Raw genomic sequence first — 15920 nt, 5'->3', positions numbered from 1 at the left:
TGCCCCTACATTTACGCTGACCCGACATTTATGCTGGAAAGCATTCTAGAACACTGCAAATGATTGAGAGCAGTATATTAGGTAAATGAGAAGAAAATGAATGTTCTCTCCATTCATACTGTTCCAGAGTGTCCTCCTCATCATACAGTTCCAGAGCTGTCTGAATCGTTAAAGACATCCTTGAACATTCTAGAACACCATGCTTGTGCAGTTGATTCTAGAACAGTATGACTGAGAAGTCATTCTAGAACAATATGCTTGGGAGAACATACTAGAAAAGCATGACACGGAAGACGTTCTACAACAGTGTGAATGGAGGAGATCATTCTGGAACAGCATGACTGAGAGGGCAACACTAGAACAATATGCTTGGGAGAACATACTAGAACAGTATGACTGGGAGGACATTCTAGAGCAATGTGAAGGGATGACATTCTTGAATGGTGTGAATGAGGGAAACGCTCTAGAATCCCCCAACAGTCACTCACAGTTGCTGTACACCTACTACACGTTTAGGGATATTGGTGTTTGTAACTTTATTGAAGCTGGTTGTTTTTGGTTCCAGCTAATCGAGGGGTCATCAGCACAGCAGAAAGAAGCTTTGGGTATCATGACCCCAGACTACTACAACTACTTGAACCAGTCTGGCACCTACAAAGTGGACGGCACCAATGACAGCAAAGAGTTTCAGGAGACGATGGTAATAATAATAAATATTAAAATATCTTGTGAATTTCTGGATTTACGGTTCCAAATATTGTTCTGGTTAGATGGTTAACTTGTTGCCTTAGTGAACATACTGGCCGTTTAATGCATCACTTGCTACTATGAACCTTCATCATTTAGCAGCATCAGTTTTTGAATGAAATATCAACACAAGTCTTGGAGTTTAGTCACACTATGGAGTTTAGTTCCAGCCCCGGTCCAACACACCCAGCTCTAATGTGTGCACCCGGTGGCCACTTTATTAGAAACCGCTCCCTTGTAGCTGCAGCTCACCTGGTTATTGTGATATAAATTGACAAATTGTGTTAGCCAACCCGTGGCCCCTCATCCCCCTCATCGTGTTTCTGACCACGAAGCCCATGACTGAAAGCTACTGGGCTACTCCCCACAAATGAAAGGTTAGAAGAGCCACTCTTGGTGGTGGACCACACTCAGTCTGTCACTGATAGTGAAGTGTGTAAAAACCCCAGCTGTGCCTGAAACACATCAGTGTCACTGATGTGCCTAGAATGGACCACTGCATAAATAATATCCGGTCAGCAAAAGTCCTGTGGTCAGAAACTGACCTGTAGGTACTGGGCTATAGGGCAATTGATAAGTTATGCAGCGACAGATGGACTACAGTACAGTAACTGAACTCCTATATAGTAGACCTATAAGGCAGAAAAATATGGTTCAAAAATGTTTTTTAGAAACTCAATAAAAAAAAAAGCATCACATGAAAAAAAACATGATCACTTGTGCTGGTTCGGGGCATAACGTTGCATGTGAACACATGTAGTAGGTAGATGTTTCTAATAAAGTGGCCAGTGAGTGCACATGCAAGTTTGGTATTTCTGTTAAAGTGACCAGTGAGAAGAAACAAGATTATATAACAACAGAATGGAATTGTACATTATACATTGTAATATATGTGGTTGGCTAGTGTGCTGGGGTTCAATCCCCCACCAGGGCAAGCACCCTACACTATACCAATAAGGGTCCTTGGGCAAGACTCCTAACACCGCCTTGGCCTGCCTGTGTAAAATGATCAAATTGTAAGTCGCTCTGGATAAGAGCGTCAGCCAAATGCCGTAAATGTAAATATATAAGTAATTACTTCTATACTATGTTTCATATGTATGTGATTATATATGTATCTATATAGTGTCTATAAACAAAATAAACACTACATACAGTCTAGAGACACAACCTACAGCCTATATATAGATATAGACAGGCAGAGAGATTAGATTTGAGTACATGCATGTTCCTCTTTGATGAAGCGTGTTCTTTGTTGATGATGTCACGGATCATGAACCGGCTGGTAATGATTGTGTTGCAGGAAGCCATGCAGGTGATTGGCATCCCGGGAGACTGTCAGATGCAGGCCCTGCATATTGTGGCGGGAATCTTACACCTGGGCAACATCAGCTTCATTGAGGCTGGAAACTACGGCCAGGTGGAGAGCCCAGACTGTGAGTGGAAAGATCCAGCACTGTTTCCCAGACGTGTCTTTACTACTGGTTTATTATGACACAGCCAGTATGTTTTTTTTTTGTTTATTTACATCAAAGTACATACAATGTACACTATATTTCCAAAAGTATTCACTCACTCATCCAAATCATTGAATTCAGGTGTTCCAATCACTTCCATGGCCACAGGTGTATAAAGCCAAGCCCCTAGGCCTGCAGACTGCTTCTACAGACATTAGTGAAAGAATGGGTCGCTCTCAGGAGCTCAGAGAATTCCAGCGTGGTACCGTGATCGGACGCCACCTGTGCAACAAGTCCAGTCGTGAAATTTCCTCACTACTAAATATTCCACAGTCGACTGTCAGTGGGATTATAACAAAGTGGAAGCGAGTGGGAACGACAGCAACTCAACCACGAAGTGGTTGGCCACGTAAAATGACAGGGCAGAGTCAGCGGATGCTGAGGGGCATAGTGTGCAGAGGTCGCCGACTTTCTGCAGAGTCAATCACTACAGACCTCCAAACTTCATGTGGCCTTCAGATCAGCTCAAGAACAGCGTAGAGAGCTTCATGGGTTTCCATGGCCGAGCAGCTGCATCCAAGACTTGCATCACAAAACGTAGTGCAAAGTGAAGAATGCAGTGGTGGGGCTAAGCCTATAAGAGGTATGGGAAAGGTTCAGTAGAGAGGCTAGCTTGAAGATACTGACCTCAGATTGAGAGGAAGCTGAGGGAAAGCAAGTAGAGCCAAGCTGAAAGTAAAGTTCTATGGCCTAATTATACTTACCTGTACTGCTATCAAGTTGGGTCAACATTTTAACCACCATTTATTTTGGGTTTGCACAGTTTTTCTTTTATATGTTTTGCACATTGGAAATAAATCACTCACGGTTTGCAAAGAATCACGACAACAAGAAGAGTTGTCCAGCCTACATCTGAACCTTACACACCCATTCAGTCACAACCTACCCGTTGACCCGGTGTCTGCTCGCGGGGTTTGGCGAAGCATTGTCACAATATCTCAATTTCTTTCTTTTATCTTATTTTCTTGCTTTGCAAACCCGGCATTGCCTTCAGGAAATGCATGTCTAGCTGATGTGTGAAAACCACATAAGCAAACAGCATGAGGTCATTTCCATCTGGTTCACCTGCTACTATCAACCTTCATCATTTAGCAGCATCAGCTTTTTGGGTAAAATATCTCTTTAATGCCGCAGTGCTTCACACCAGTCTCACACTATACAGTTCCAGCCCTGATTCAATACATCCGGCCCTAATATGTACACCATGTGGCCACTTTATTGAAAACCCCTCGCTTTTCACTCCACAGTGACAAACTGCAGCTCGCTGCTGATGCACAAATTGTGTTAACCACTCTGGCCCCTCATCCGTGGGCTGTTTTTGTCCACAAAGCCCACGACCGAAAGAGGAAACTGCCCATGAGAGCAGTGAGAGGATGGCTACTGCCCACGCCTGAAGGGCTAGAAGAGCCTTTCTTGGTGGTGGAGCACACTTCGCCTGACACACTGACACAATGTGTAAAATCCCCAGCTGTACCTGAAACACATCAGTGTCACTGCTGTGCTAAGAATGGACCACCACCTAAATAATATCAGGTCAGCAAAAGTCTTGTGGTCAGAAATTGAACCTGAAAGAATGGAGTAGAGGGCAGCTGATAGTTTGCGGAGCAGCAGATAGACAACAGTGGACCTATAAGGTAGAAAAAGAGATCATTTTTCAAATATGACTTTAGTCTATATTTTTCAAAAGAAAGTGGAAGCACAAGGAAGAAGTTTTTAATAAAGTGGCCAGTGAGTGGAAGCGTAAAGTGGCTGTTTCCAATAAAGTGGCCAGTGAGTGGAAGTGTAAGGTATCTGTTTGCAATAAAGTGCTCAGTAAGTGTAGATGCACTCAAAGGGCTTAATTAGCTGTTCTTTGAGTTGGAACTAAATGTCTAGCATGCTGGTTTTAACTTTGAGAATTTATGTAACTTCAATGTGATTTTTTTTTCTCGTTCTCTTGGTGCTGGTCAGTGTTGGCCTTCCCTGCGTACCTGCTGGGCATCGACCAGAACTGGCTTCAGGAGAAGTTGACCAGCCGCAAGATGGACTCCAAATGGGGGGGTAAATCCGAGTCCATCAACGTGACCCTGAACCAGGAGCAGGCCTGCTACACCCGTGATGCCCTGTCTAAGGCCCTGTATGCCCGTCTGTTCGACTACTTGGTGGAGGTCAGGCAGCATGATTACAGGCTCTGAGCATTTCTAATAGGAGTTTTGAATGGTGGCTGATTTTATTGTTTCCAATCTGACCAGGCCATAAACAAAGCCATGCAGAAGCCCATTGAAGAGTTCAGCGTTGGAGTTCTAGATATTTATGGATTTGAGATTTTTCAGGTGACCTGATGAGTTCACTTTGCTTTTTTAGCCCTCTTTCAGTCTTCTGGATTATATTACATTATTACATTGTTAATATAACAATATGTGAATGTTCTAGTAACTGCAGTTTGTAGAGGTATTTTATATCATGCATGTGTCTGTCTGTCTGTCTGTCTCCCTGCAGAGGAACGGCTTTGAGCAGTTCTGTATAAACTTTGTGAATGAAAAACTGCAGCAGATCTTTATTGAGCTGACCCTGAAGGCAGAGCAGGTACACACAAACCCTGTCATTAACACTGAGCGGGTTGACATGCCCTTAATAATCCAATAACTGCAGAAAATCAGATTTTGTCCGTACTTCCATTGAGTAATCAGATAAGGTGAAACTCCACAGTAATCAGATTTCTGCTTTGTAACCAGCCAATAAACTCGCAGCTGAAGACGTGACGTAAACATAATGTAAAACTCAAACTTCATGCAGCTTTAAAAAAACCAACTGTGCCACTTTACCTGAAAATATGCACATACATCATCTAGAGGATTGAGAAAAATGACGTCCTCAATTGCGTCCAGCATGTATTTGGTTTCAGCGCTGCTCCAAAAGTGTTTTGCTGCGTCCTGTGGTGACGCTGCTCGCATTTTTCTGGTACTGCTATCTGTTCTCACCCACACGCAGACTGAGAAATCTGAAAGAAATCAGAGTAAGAGTTCATATGCATCCTTGATCTTAAGGGAAATCCTGCAGATTTTTAAAAATTGCTACATAATTCAGTGATTGAAATGTAAAAAGTCATTTTTTCATTATGGTTTGATATAAAATGTAGAGGAACTCTCTGACATGAATTTGTATATAGTTGTATATATTAAGATTAAGACACCCTTATTAGTCCCACAACGGGGAAATTTCACCTCCGCATTTAACCCATCAGTGAAGTGAAACACCACGTACACTCTAGTGAGCACACACACACACACACTAGGGGGCAGCGAGCACACTTGCGCGGAGCGGTGGGCAGCCCAATCCGCAGCGCGGATTAGGTGTTAGGTTAGGTTAGGTGGGGGTTAGGTGTCTTGTTCAAGGACGCTGTCGGCTCTGGGGATCGAACCAGGCAACCTTCCGGTCACGAGGCTGGTGCCCTAACCTCCAGCCTATGACTGCCCCCTATAATGCTGTTAATGGTAAAAAAGTGGTAAATTGAAGAATAACTAAAAAAACTAAATAAAAATTAAACTCTTCAGATGTCTGGTTCCTATCACAACCATTCTAAACAATTCTAACTTGGATATTTTCTCTATAAAAGAGCATTTTACACCAAACCACTCTGACTTTGTTTACATCTCAACCACATGATTATGCGGAAATTTAGAAAAATCTGTGGAATTTCCCATGAACAATGTAATATGTTTGAGAGCGTTTTAATCGTATTGTTGGTCAGAGCTGAAGTCTGTTTTATATGGTTCCTTCTGTTTGCAACAGGAAGAATACGTCCAGGAGGGGATCAAATGGACGCCTATTGAATACTTCAACAACAAAATAGTGTGTGACCTCATTGAAAATAAATTGGTAAGCACAACAAACATTAAAAAATCCCAAAATCATCAGTCTGTAGCCATTTATCTATGGTGATTGAACTTCATGTGATCAACATATAGAAACTGTTTACAATATATGATATATTATGTGTATATATATATTACACCCTTATAGATTAAAGTTGATTACGATTGAAATTGTAGTTTCAGACCTTTTAGAGCTAGTCTTTCAATTTGGGTCATCAATTTCAAAACCCAGAAAAAAGAGGAGGGGAAAAAACACTACAAAAATGCCAGTTTCTACTTGCACCTCTATGGGATTTCTTGTAGTATGTTAGCACTAAGCTAATGCTGGTGTGCATGAACATTTTTTGGCTCTTCCTAATTAAACACAGATGTTTGAAACTCGTAAAAACATTCCATATGTTATATGTACAGCTTATAAAAGACATTAACATATTGTAAGGACCGACCGATTTGGGTCCGATCGTGGAAGAGGAACCAGAGAGCGGATAACACCTGCCCAGTAGAATCTCTCAGTAGCAGCGAGCGCGCTCGGTGCAGGAAGACAGAACCACTCTCATAAGCAATCAAAGAGTTTATTAAGTCTTCTGCACACAGAAAGAAGGGCACTCCTTCTTTTATACAAACACGCCCTGCCCAGTTGCTTACAAGCAAACAGGGTGGACCCAAATAAGTTGTCTAACAGTCATAAAATGCTAAGCTGACAGAAACACGCACGGACCACAGGAACTGCCCAAGGGAGGGGGGATTCTGCTCTGTGTACAATAATCTTACCTACAAAAGGGAACAAATGGTTCTGGACGGAATGTTTTCTGGACAAGAGGAGCAAGTTGTTTGTGCAAACTGCCAAGGACAGCAGTTATGCTTGCTGCAAAATCTGCTTAGAGCAGAGTTAGAGCAGAGTTAACCCTTTCACATATGCATGTATATATATATATATATATATATAGTGAGTCAGAGCTGCTGCCACTATTTTACATCTCTAACATTTCACTGAAACCTGGTTAGACTACAGCTTGTATTCACCATCAGAACTTCCAGAAGTTCTAGAGTGATGGTTTTTATCACTAATTCAGTCCTATTGTAGATTAGAACGTGATCGGTTGATTTCACTGTCAGTTCCTAATTATGTTGGTAATTAATCTAACATGCTAGGTCTTTGGATCAGATCCTGAAGTCCTAACAAGTTGGATTGATTTCATTGGCCGTTTCAAGATTTAAACTTTTGTTTCCGGTCACCGGCTTATTGACTTCCCTCCTTCAGTACCTCCGTCCTCTTGGACTTTTTCAACATCAACATCAACACAACAACAACAACAACAATGAATACAGTCTGTTTACATCACTTCCATTCGTTTGCCTCTCTCCCCAGAACCCCCCGGGTATAATGAGCGTACTTGATGACGTGTGTGCCACCATGCATGCCAAGGGTGAAGGGGCAGACGGCACTCTCCTGCAGAAGCTGCAGGCCGCAGTGGGCACACACGACCACTTTAACAACTGGAACTCTGGCTTTGTTATCCATCACTATGCAGGCAAGGTATGTAGTGGGGCATGTAAACCTGGTATTAAAGTTAAATGGTTAAATAGACATAAAGTAAATCAGAGTATTTTGAGCTGATTTATTGTAGAGAAACACCAGCTCAAATTTCTGTACAGTGCCAGTTGGAACCAACTGTCATTATATCTACAAAACAGATGTAGCCACTTTATTTACTATCCAAAACCACAGGGTACCTTCACCTGCCTTCTTAGTTTTTATATGTACTGTTGATGATAGTTAAATAGTCATAAAGCCAAACAAATACATTTTTGGGTGGTGCTACTTTCCCAGCGCCCTGCATGTACCTCTCTGGCAGGATTTAATGAAAAAATAAAAGGACCATTGTATAAAATACGTATTTAGGCCAGGCAATAACTTTCTGTGAAACACACCCTTAAAACTGACAGTTCTTCAAGGATTCTTTAGTAAAGAAAATGGTTCTATGAACACTCAAAGAACCCTATGCTTGATTAAATGGTTCTGTGCATGATGAAAGCATTCTTTGGATTGACGGAGAATGTGTTTTTTGAAAATGGCTTTATATTGCACCAAAAAAGGGTTCTTCTACTGTAACAAGCGTGACATCATAACAACAGAGGAACCCTTTTTGGTGCAATATAGAACCATTTTCGGAAAAAGCTTCTATGTAGAACCATCCAAAGCACATTCTAAATCGATCTGAAGAACGATTTCACGATGCAAAGAACCATTTGATCATGCAAAGGGTCCTTTGAGTGTTCATAGAACCATTTTCTTTACTAAAGAACCCTTGAAGAACCATCTTTCATTTCTATCTGCTACATCTGTACAATACAGTCTATTATTACAATCATTTCTTTGAACTTGGAGAAGTATAGAAAAGGACTTTGACTTGAAACGCATATATAATAGAAGCCAATAGGGAGATGCTTCAGCCAATTACACAGAAATTGGAATTACACTGCATAAAATGGTGTCTTGTCAAGTAAAAGTATCTTAAATATAGTCAAGAAATCTAATATTTCTTCAGTTGAGATTGATTTAAGCTTAACGTAAGATTATTTCACTATTTCTAGACTTTTTTTTTTCTTAAGTCTTAAGTAATTTAATCAAGTAAAATTATCTCACTGTATTGGCAGAAATATTCTGCCAGTGTCGATAATGAAATGATCTAAAACAAGTAAAAAAGTTCCGTATATAAGCTAGATAATCTTATAATAAGTGTGGAACCATCTCAAAATGGGAAATATTAGACGTATTGACTAGATTTAAGATCATTTCTAGGAGAGCCCTGCTGGTGAGGTTCTGTATAAATAAAAATAATGTGCAGCCACAACTTACTAAGGCGTGGCAACGGCTTAGTAAGGTGTGGAAACCAGATTCTTACAGTGTGTTATCTGCAGTAATTGGTCACCTGCTCCAGATCCGGTTGCATGGGTTTTAAGCCCTAATGCTGCACAACTTATTAGACTGAGTTTTCCATCTTGACCCAAATCAGGTCTCATACGACATCAGCGGCTTCTGTGAGAGAAACAGAGACGTGCTTTTTCCTGACCTCATTGAGTTGATGCAGAGCAGTGAGCAGTGAGTATTCTCCGTTCTGCCCTCCTGTTGAGGTATAATAACCCAACAGTTACAAGACCTCTATAAAAGTGACACTAACACATCTTTCCTCTTTACAGTGCCTTCATCCGCAGCCTGTTCCCCGAAAACCTCAATACTGACAAGAAAGGCCGACCCACCACAGCTGGATCAAAGATCAAAGTAAGACCAAGAATCTTTAGTTAATTATGTTTCCTCTCCTATACTTTTTTCTTTCTTGTTTAATGTATATAGGTATTCCACGTGGGTGTGGGGTTATATGTTGTCTTCCACATTGTTCCCATTGCCTTATAATATAGCAATTGGCAAATAGAGATCTCTGTATTATAGCTACTGTTGCACCAATACAGTCATGGCAGCATGTGCGCCGATACTGGCACTTAAATGCAGTATCGGTATCGGTGATGGGACCAACACCACGAAGCAATTCTGACGTGTACTTGCGCACCCGTAGACAGAACTTAACAACACATCAGTGGTGTGGGATGACAAGCAGCTGTAAAAATGTTCATGGCAGAATCTGTAAAGGCAGTATTTGGTGTTAAGAACACGCTAACGGAGCCGCTTACCTGCTTCTTTCAGTAATCACTCATCTGCCACTGTGCGGTCACTTACAGACTAAGCTAATGTTACTGAGAGAGAAGAAGGAACCACCAGAGTCTTGGCATAATAATAGCCTTTAGCCTCGATTTAGCTTTTAGCATAGCAGCCTGTGCACCCACTAGCCCCACCTACGGTGCACCTCCGACAGGCAGCTGTATCACTCAGCAGTGGGGTCTCGTTGACCGTTGTTTCAACAAAGCCAAAAAAACAGTGAAAGTGGCTAAAACTGACAGCATGAGCAGTGATATTTATGGAACTGACACTCAGAGATGCAGCGCAAGTGAACAAGACGCACATACAAGACAAACGACTTGAAAAATCTGGATGTGAAATAGCATTTTTGAGCCAGAGAAGCTGCCATGTCGTGATGTGTGAACACCACAGGTTTATCTGTACACTGTTCAGTTCGTGGTTGAACTGTTTTGTACAATAAATATATTTTACACTTAATTACATTGTTAAACATGGTTCTTATTACAAATTATATCATTTTTAAATGTGAAATATTTACAATACATAAAGAAAAAGTTTTCTTAAATATCCAACAAGTAAATGCCATCTAGCCAAGCTGAGTGTGCTTGGTTTGTGACACAAAACATAGATTTGACCAAAATGAAATATTTGAAAAATGTAATTGTATAAATATCAGGATTGTGAGTGATTGTGAGGAAGAAGAACTTTTAGTGCCCTGATCAGGAGTCATTGCAGCCAGCAAAACAATTTTGACCAGTTTTGAATAATTTGGTAGAAAATAATATGGCTGGGGTTGGAGGTGCCCAAGTAGGATGTCACCTACTGCCACCTAATGTCCAGAACTGGCCTTTTTAATAGCACATGAAGGACACAAAAGAGCCAAATGAACAATTTCTTAAGGTCTTTTGAATTGAGGAGACCACAAGCATCTATAAAAAGGCCTGTGATACCTTTATCATTCACTCTGTCTAGGCAAGGCAATGCAAGTATATATATATATATATATATATATATATATATATAGAGAGAGAGAGAGAGAGAGAGAGAGAGAGAGAGAGAGCACCTTTTGTACACTGCCATCATTCAAAGTGATTTACAGATGAGAAAATACAGTGTCATTTCTAAAGGAAAGCAAAAAAGAATAGAAATGAAAAAAAAAATTTAATATGATTAGAACAATAGATTTAAATAAAAAAAAAACAAACTAGAAATGAAATTAGGATCAATAAAAAAAATGTAAATTAGGATAAAAAATGCCATTGCAGAAGAGACGCCTGACCTCACTGAGTTAAAGCTGCCATTGTGTACAGCATTATTTCATTTCAAATAAAAGTTGCTGGACTACAGAGCCAAAACAGCAAAAAAAACCCACACATGTCACTGTCCAATTACTTATGGACTGCCATGTATGTTTGATAATCATACCACTATTCCTGGGGCTTTTGTGTCAGTTATTGATTGTGGTAAAGACTTAAGTAACTGAACTTTATATGTATGCTTTATTTTGGAAGATTTTATACTTTACATCAGTAATAGTTGAATTCTTGTACTTTAGAGGAGAAGTTATGTTTTTTGTTCTTGCATAATTCAGTTTTTGAGATGTTACCAGTTATTCAGAGTGGTTTGATGTGAAATGGTTTGCTTTGGAGAAAATGACCAACTCAGATTTCTTTACAGTGGTGGTGATAGGAGCCATTTTATTTCTGGTCTTGGTGAATGTAAAATAGTGCTAATCTGGAAAGATAAAATATTTGTATACTCATAAAAGTATTGATGTACTTATAACACGCTCCATGTACCTCTCAATGCATTTAAAACACACATTTTAAGCCAAAACCCTCTCAAAACTCATAAAACAGCATCTCAGGCATCAGACAGCACTTTTGTGTTGTAGCTTTCAGAGGCACATCTGGTTCCCATCAAAACTGCTGTGAATGGTTGCTGCGTTTCTCTTGAATGGAGAATTTCATTTCAATTCCTTATGTTAAAACATCTAACCAAATTCATACAAACGTAAAATGCGAGAACTAGCACCACAGATTAGTCACCTCATCTCACACCACCAAACTGTTAAACCATTTATATTTTTACTTTTATATACTTAAGATGTTTAGGCACTTTTTAACTTTGACACTGTCTCAGTACTCAAACTTTTAATTCAGTTCCTTTTAACACAGTACTCATACTTTCACTTCACTTCTGTGTATCTGTACTTTTATCTGTTGTGGTTTTAATACCAGATATAAATATCTCTGACCTGTTTGCCCTTTTTGTTCCCAAGGAGTTTGGTCAGTTATTTTGCAGTTTTACTGACTGGGTTACTCTGGTCCACAGAGGCAGGCTAATGAGCTGGTTGATACGCTGATGAAATGCACTCCACACTATATCCGCTGCATCAAACCCAATGAGACCAAGAGACCCAGAGACTGGGAGGAGAGCCGGTGAGTCCAGACTCTAGGCCAGTCCCGTTTCACCAACATTTACTATTACTGAACAATATGTACAGCTCACGTCTTCATTTTTTTTTTAGTATTAAATTAAGCTACTCATGGCTGTATGTTACAGTGAGAACTAATGACACTATGTTCAGACCAATCACAGTCAGGAGGAAGTCTCAGAACTAATGACACTGAGTTCAGACCAATCACAGTCAGGAGGAAGTCTCAGAACTAATGACACTGTGTTCAGACCAATCACAGTCAGGAGGAAGTCTCAGAACTAATGACACTGAGTTCAGACCAATCACAGTCAGGAGGAAGTCTCAGAACTAATGACACTGTGTTCAGACCAATCACAGTCAGGAGGAAGTCTCAGAACTAATGACACTGTGTTCAGACCAATCACAGTCAGGAGGAAGTCTCAGAACTAATGACACTGAGTTCAGACCAATCACAGTCAGGAGGAAGTCTCAGAACTAATGACACTGTGTTCAGACCAATCACAGTCAGGAGGAAGTCTCAGAACTAATGACACTGAGTTCAGACCAATCACAGTCAGGAGGAAGTCTCAGAACTAATGACACTGAGTTCAGACCAATCACAGTCAGGAGGAAGTCTCAGAACTAATGACACTGTGTTCAGACCAATCACAGTCAGGAGGAAGTCTCAGAACTAATGACACTGAGTTCAGACCAATCACAGTCAGGAGGAAGTCTCAGAACTAATGACACTGTGTTCAGACCAATCACAGTCAGGAGGAAGTCTCAGAACTAATGACACTGTGTTCAGACCAATCACAGTCAGGAGGAAGTCTCAGAACTAATGACACTGAGTTCAGACCAATCACAGTCAGGAGGAAGTCTCAGAACTAATGACACTGTGTTCAGACCAATCACAGTCAGGAGGAAGTCTCAGAACTAATGACACTGTGTTCAGACCAATCACAGTCAGGAGGAAGTCTCAGAACTAATGACACTGTGTTCAGACCAATCACAGTCAGGAGGAAGTCTCAGAACTAATGACACTGTGTTCAGACCAATCACAGTCAGGAGGAAGTCTCAGAACTAATGACACTGAGTTCAGACCAATCACAGTCAGGAGGAAGTCTCAGAACTAATGACACTGTGTTCAGACCAATCACAGTCAGGAGGAAGTCTCAGAACTAATGACACTGAGTTCAGACCAATCACAGTCAGGAGGAAGTCTCAGAACTAATGACACTGAGTTCAGACCAATCACAGTCAAGAGGAAGTCTCAGAACTAATGACACTGAGTTCAGACCAATCACAGTCAAGAGGAAGTCTCAGAACTAATGACACACTAGTTAGCTCCAATCACAGTCAGAGGGAGGTCTCAGAAAAAATCATAGTCAGGGTGAGGTCCCAGAACTAGGAATAGTGTGATTAGGACATAAACAGCACAATGGTTTTATTAATGTGGCTTCTATGTGACCATATTGAATAATGAAAGGCAGAACCTCTAGTACAATGTTACCACTTTGCTTGACCTCTTTACTGTAAACAATACACAAGGATTTAAATATGTGAACTGAAATGCTGAATTGGTGTCAGAATTGGGAAACAATTTAATTTGAAATCTACATTGCACAGCTAGATTGCTTCAAGCAATGTTAATTCAATGTAATAAATCTTTTACATTAGATTTTGGCACATTCTCTACATGTCACTGCTTATACACACACACACACACACATATATATATATATATATATATATATATATACACAGTTGAAGTACTGCAAACTGAAGCAATCACGCTGTGTATTGATTATATTTCAAGATGGATTGTATTAGATTCTGATACTAATTAAGCACTTTATTTTTTAAATTGAATTCCTCATGCATTGTTTCTTTGTAAGAGTAAGATTAGTGTCTCCCTGCAGGGTTAAACATCAGGTGGAATATCTGGGCTTGAAGGAGAACATCAGAGTGCGTCGTGCTGGTTTCGCCTACCGCAGAGTTTTCAAGAAGTTTCTACAGAGGTGAGTGAAACAGAATGGCTGAGAACTAGTGGTGATCATGCCATCTGGTTTGCTATAAAGTTTGGAGTTTGAAGATGTGCTAGAATAATAAAGTTTGTTATAATTTACTTTTTTGTCTTTTTAAAGTCAGACAGTGCTCTAGTTGCAAGGAGCAAAGACCAGTAATGGTCGTAGATAGTAGGAGAAGTGAGCCAGTAACCAGAAGGTTGTGAGTTCAAATCCCCAGACTGAGTGGGCATACCTGATTGTGCTTTTGGCCTTTTGGCCGTAAGAGACGACAATGCACTACTAATGATCTTGTGCTGCTCTCAGACTGTGCTTAGTTAGACATCGGTCTACTTAAAAATGATTTCTGTCTACATTCCCCCCTCTGCCAACCCAATGTCAGCAAGTGACATCATTTACTCAACTACAGCACGTCTCCAAACACCTGAGTGCCTTTATCACCATATCAGGTGACTTTAACCATGTTGCTATGGCCAAGGCACTACCACACTTCATTCAATATGTGGACTGTCCCACCAGAGAGGAAAGAACACTGGACCTGCTTTATGCTAATGTTAAGGACGCATACAGCTGCTCCCCCCCTCCCCCCTCTGGGTAGGTCAGACCACAACTTAGTACACCTCAGCTCCTGTTATGTGCCGCTGGTGAAGAGTCAGCCTGTGAGACAAAAGCGAACAGTGAGTAGATGGTCTGGGGAGACTTATGAGGCACTGCAGAATTGCTTTGAGGCTACTAATTGGTCTGCACTCTGTGAGCCGCACGGAGAGGACATCGACGGGCTCACAGAGTGCATCACGGACTACATTAATTTCTGTGTGGACTCCACTGTCCCAACCAGGACTGTTAAATATTACCTAAACAACAAGCCGTTGGTCACAAAGGACATTAAGGCTCTCCTCAACAAGAAGAAGAGGGCCTTCAGAACTGGAGACAGAGTGGAGGTGAGAACGATCCAGAGGGAACTGAAGACAGCTATCAAGGAGGCGAAGGACAAATATAGGAGAAAGCTGGAATGGAAATTTGAACAACATGAGGGAGGTCTGGAATGGAATGAGGACCATCACCAGCTTCAGGTCCAGCAACAATGGAAGAGTAGAGGTCTGTGTGGACAGGGCCAACAAGCTAAATCTGTTCTTTAACAGATTTGACACTGCAGGCTCTGTCCCCCCCAGCCTGACCCCTCTGCTGCCAGTCCTCAGCAGACCATACCACTCACCCTCCCTCCCCCTCCTGATAGCCTGCCCCCCTCTCGTGACAGCCCATCTCACACCTCCATCCCTCCCCCACCCATCACCTCTACAGTGTGTCTCACTGCTGACCAGGTGAGAAGACAACTGAAGAGACTCCACACCAACAAGGCTGCAGGCCCTGATGGGGTCCACCCAGGGTGCTTAAAGCCTGTGCCGCCCAGCTTTGTGGAGTACTGCAACATGTCTTCAACATGAGCCTGAGTCTCCAGAGGGTCCCCATGATGTGGAAGACATCCTGCATTGTTCCTGTTCCAAAGACGCGACGACCCGTTGATGTCAAGGACTATAAGCCAATGGCATTGACGTCCCATGTCATGAAGACCATGGAGAGGCTCATCTTGGATCAGCTCCGACCCATAGTCCTGCCTTTTCTAGATCCCCTCCAGTTTGCCTATCAGCCCCGCCTGGG

The 15920-nt window shown here is 41.4% G+C and overlaps 1 protein-coding gene across 1 annotated transcript in view; it reads left to right on the top strand.

Moving 5' to 3' along the window:
* Positions 1-15920, top strand: part of myo1f (myosin IF) — a 71626-nt gene that overhangs the window by 32964 nt on the left and 22742 nt on the right. The window contains exons 8-18 of the mRNA XM_017686497.2: positions 566-700; positions 2051-2183; positions 4215-4411; positions 4496-4576; positions 4743-4829; positions 6036-6122; positions 7488-7655; positions 9136-9221; positions 9320-9401; positions 12150-12256; positions 14157-14255. Coding sequence (XP_017541986.1) covers positions 566-700; positions 2051-2183; positions 4215-4411; positions 4496-4576; positions 4743-4829; positions 6036-6122; positions 7488-7655; positions 9136-9221; positions 9320-9401; positions 12150-12256; positions 14157-14255 — 1262 coding nt within the window. The remainder of the gene's footprint in view (positions 1-565; positions 701-2050; positions 2184-4214; positions 4412-4495; positions 4577-4742; positions 4830-6035; positions 6123-7487; positions 7656-9135; positions 9222-9319; positions 9402-12149; positions 12257-14156; positions 14256-15920) is intronic.

This window comes from Pygocentrus nattereri, chromosome 28 (genome assembly GCF_015220715.1).
Source record: "Pygocentrus nattereri isolate fPygNat1 chromosome 28, fPygNat1.pri, whole genome shotgun sequence".
NCBI lineage: Eukaryota > Metazoa > Chordata > Actinopteri > Characiformes > Serrasalmidae > Pygocentrus > Pygocentrus nattereri.
This window is presented reverse-complemented; position numbering and strand designations above follow the sequence as displayed.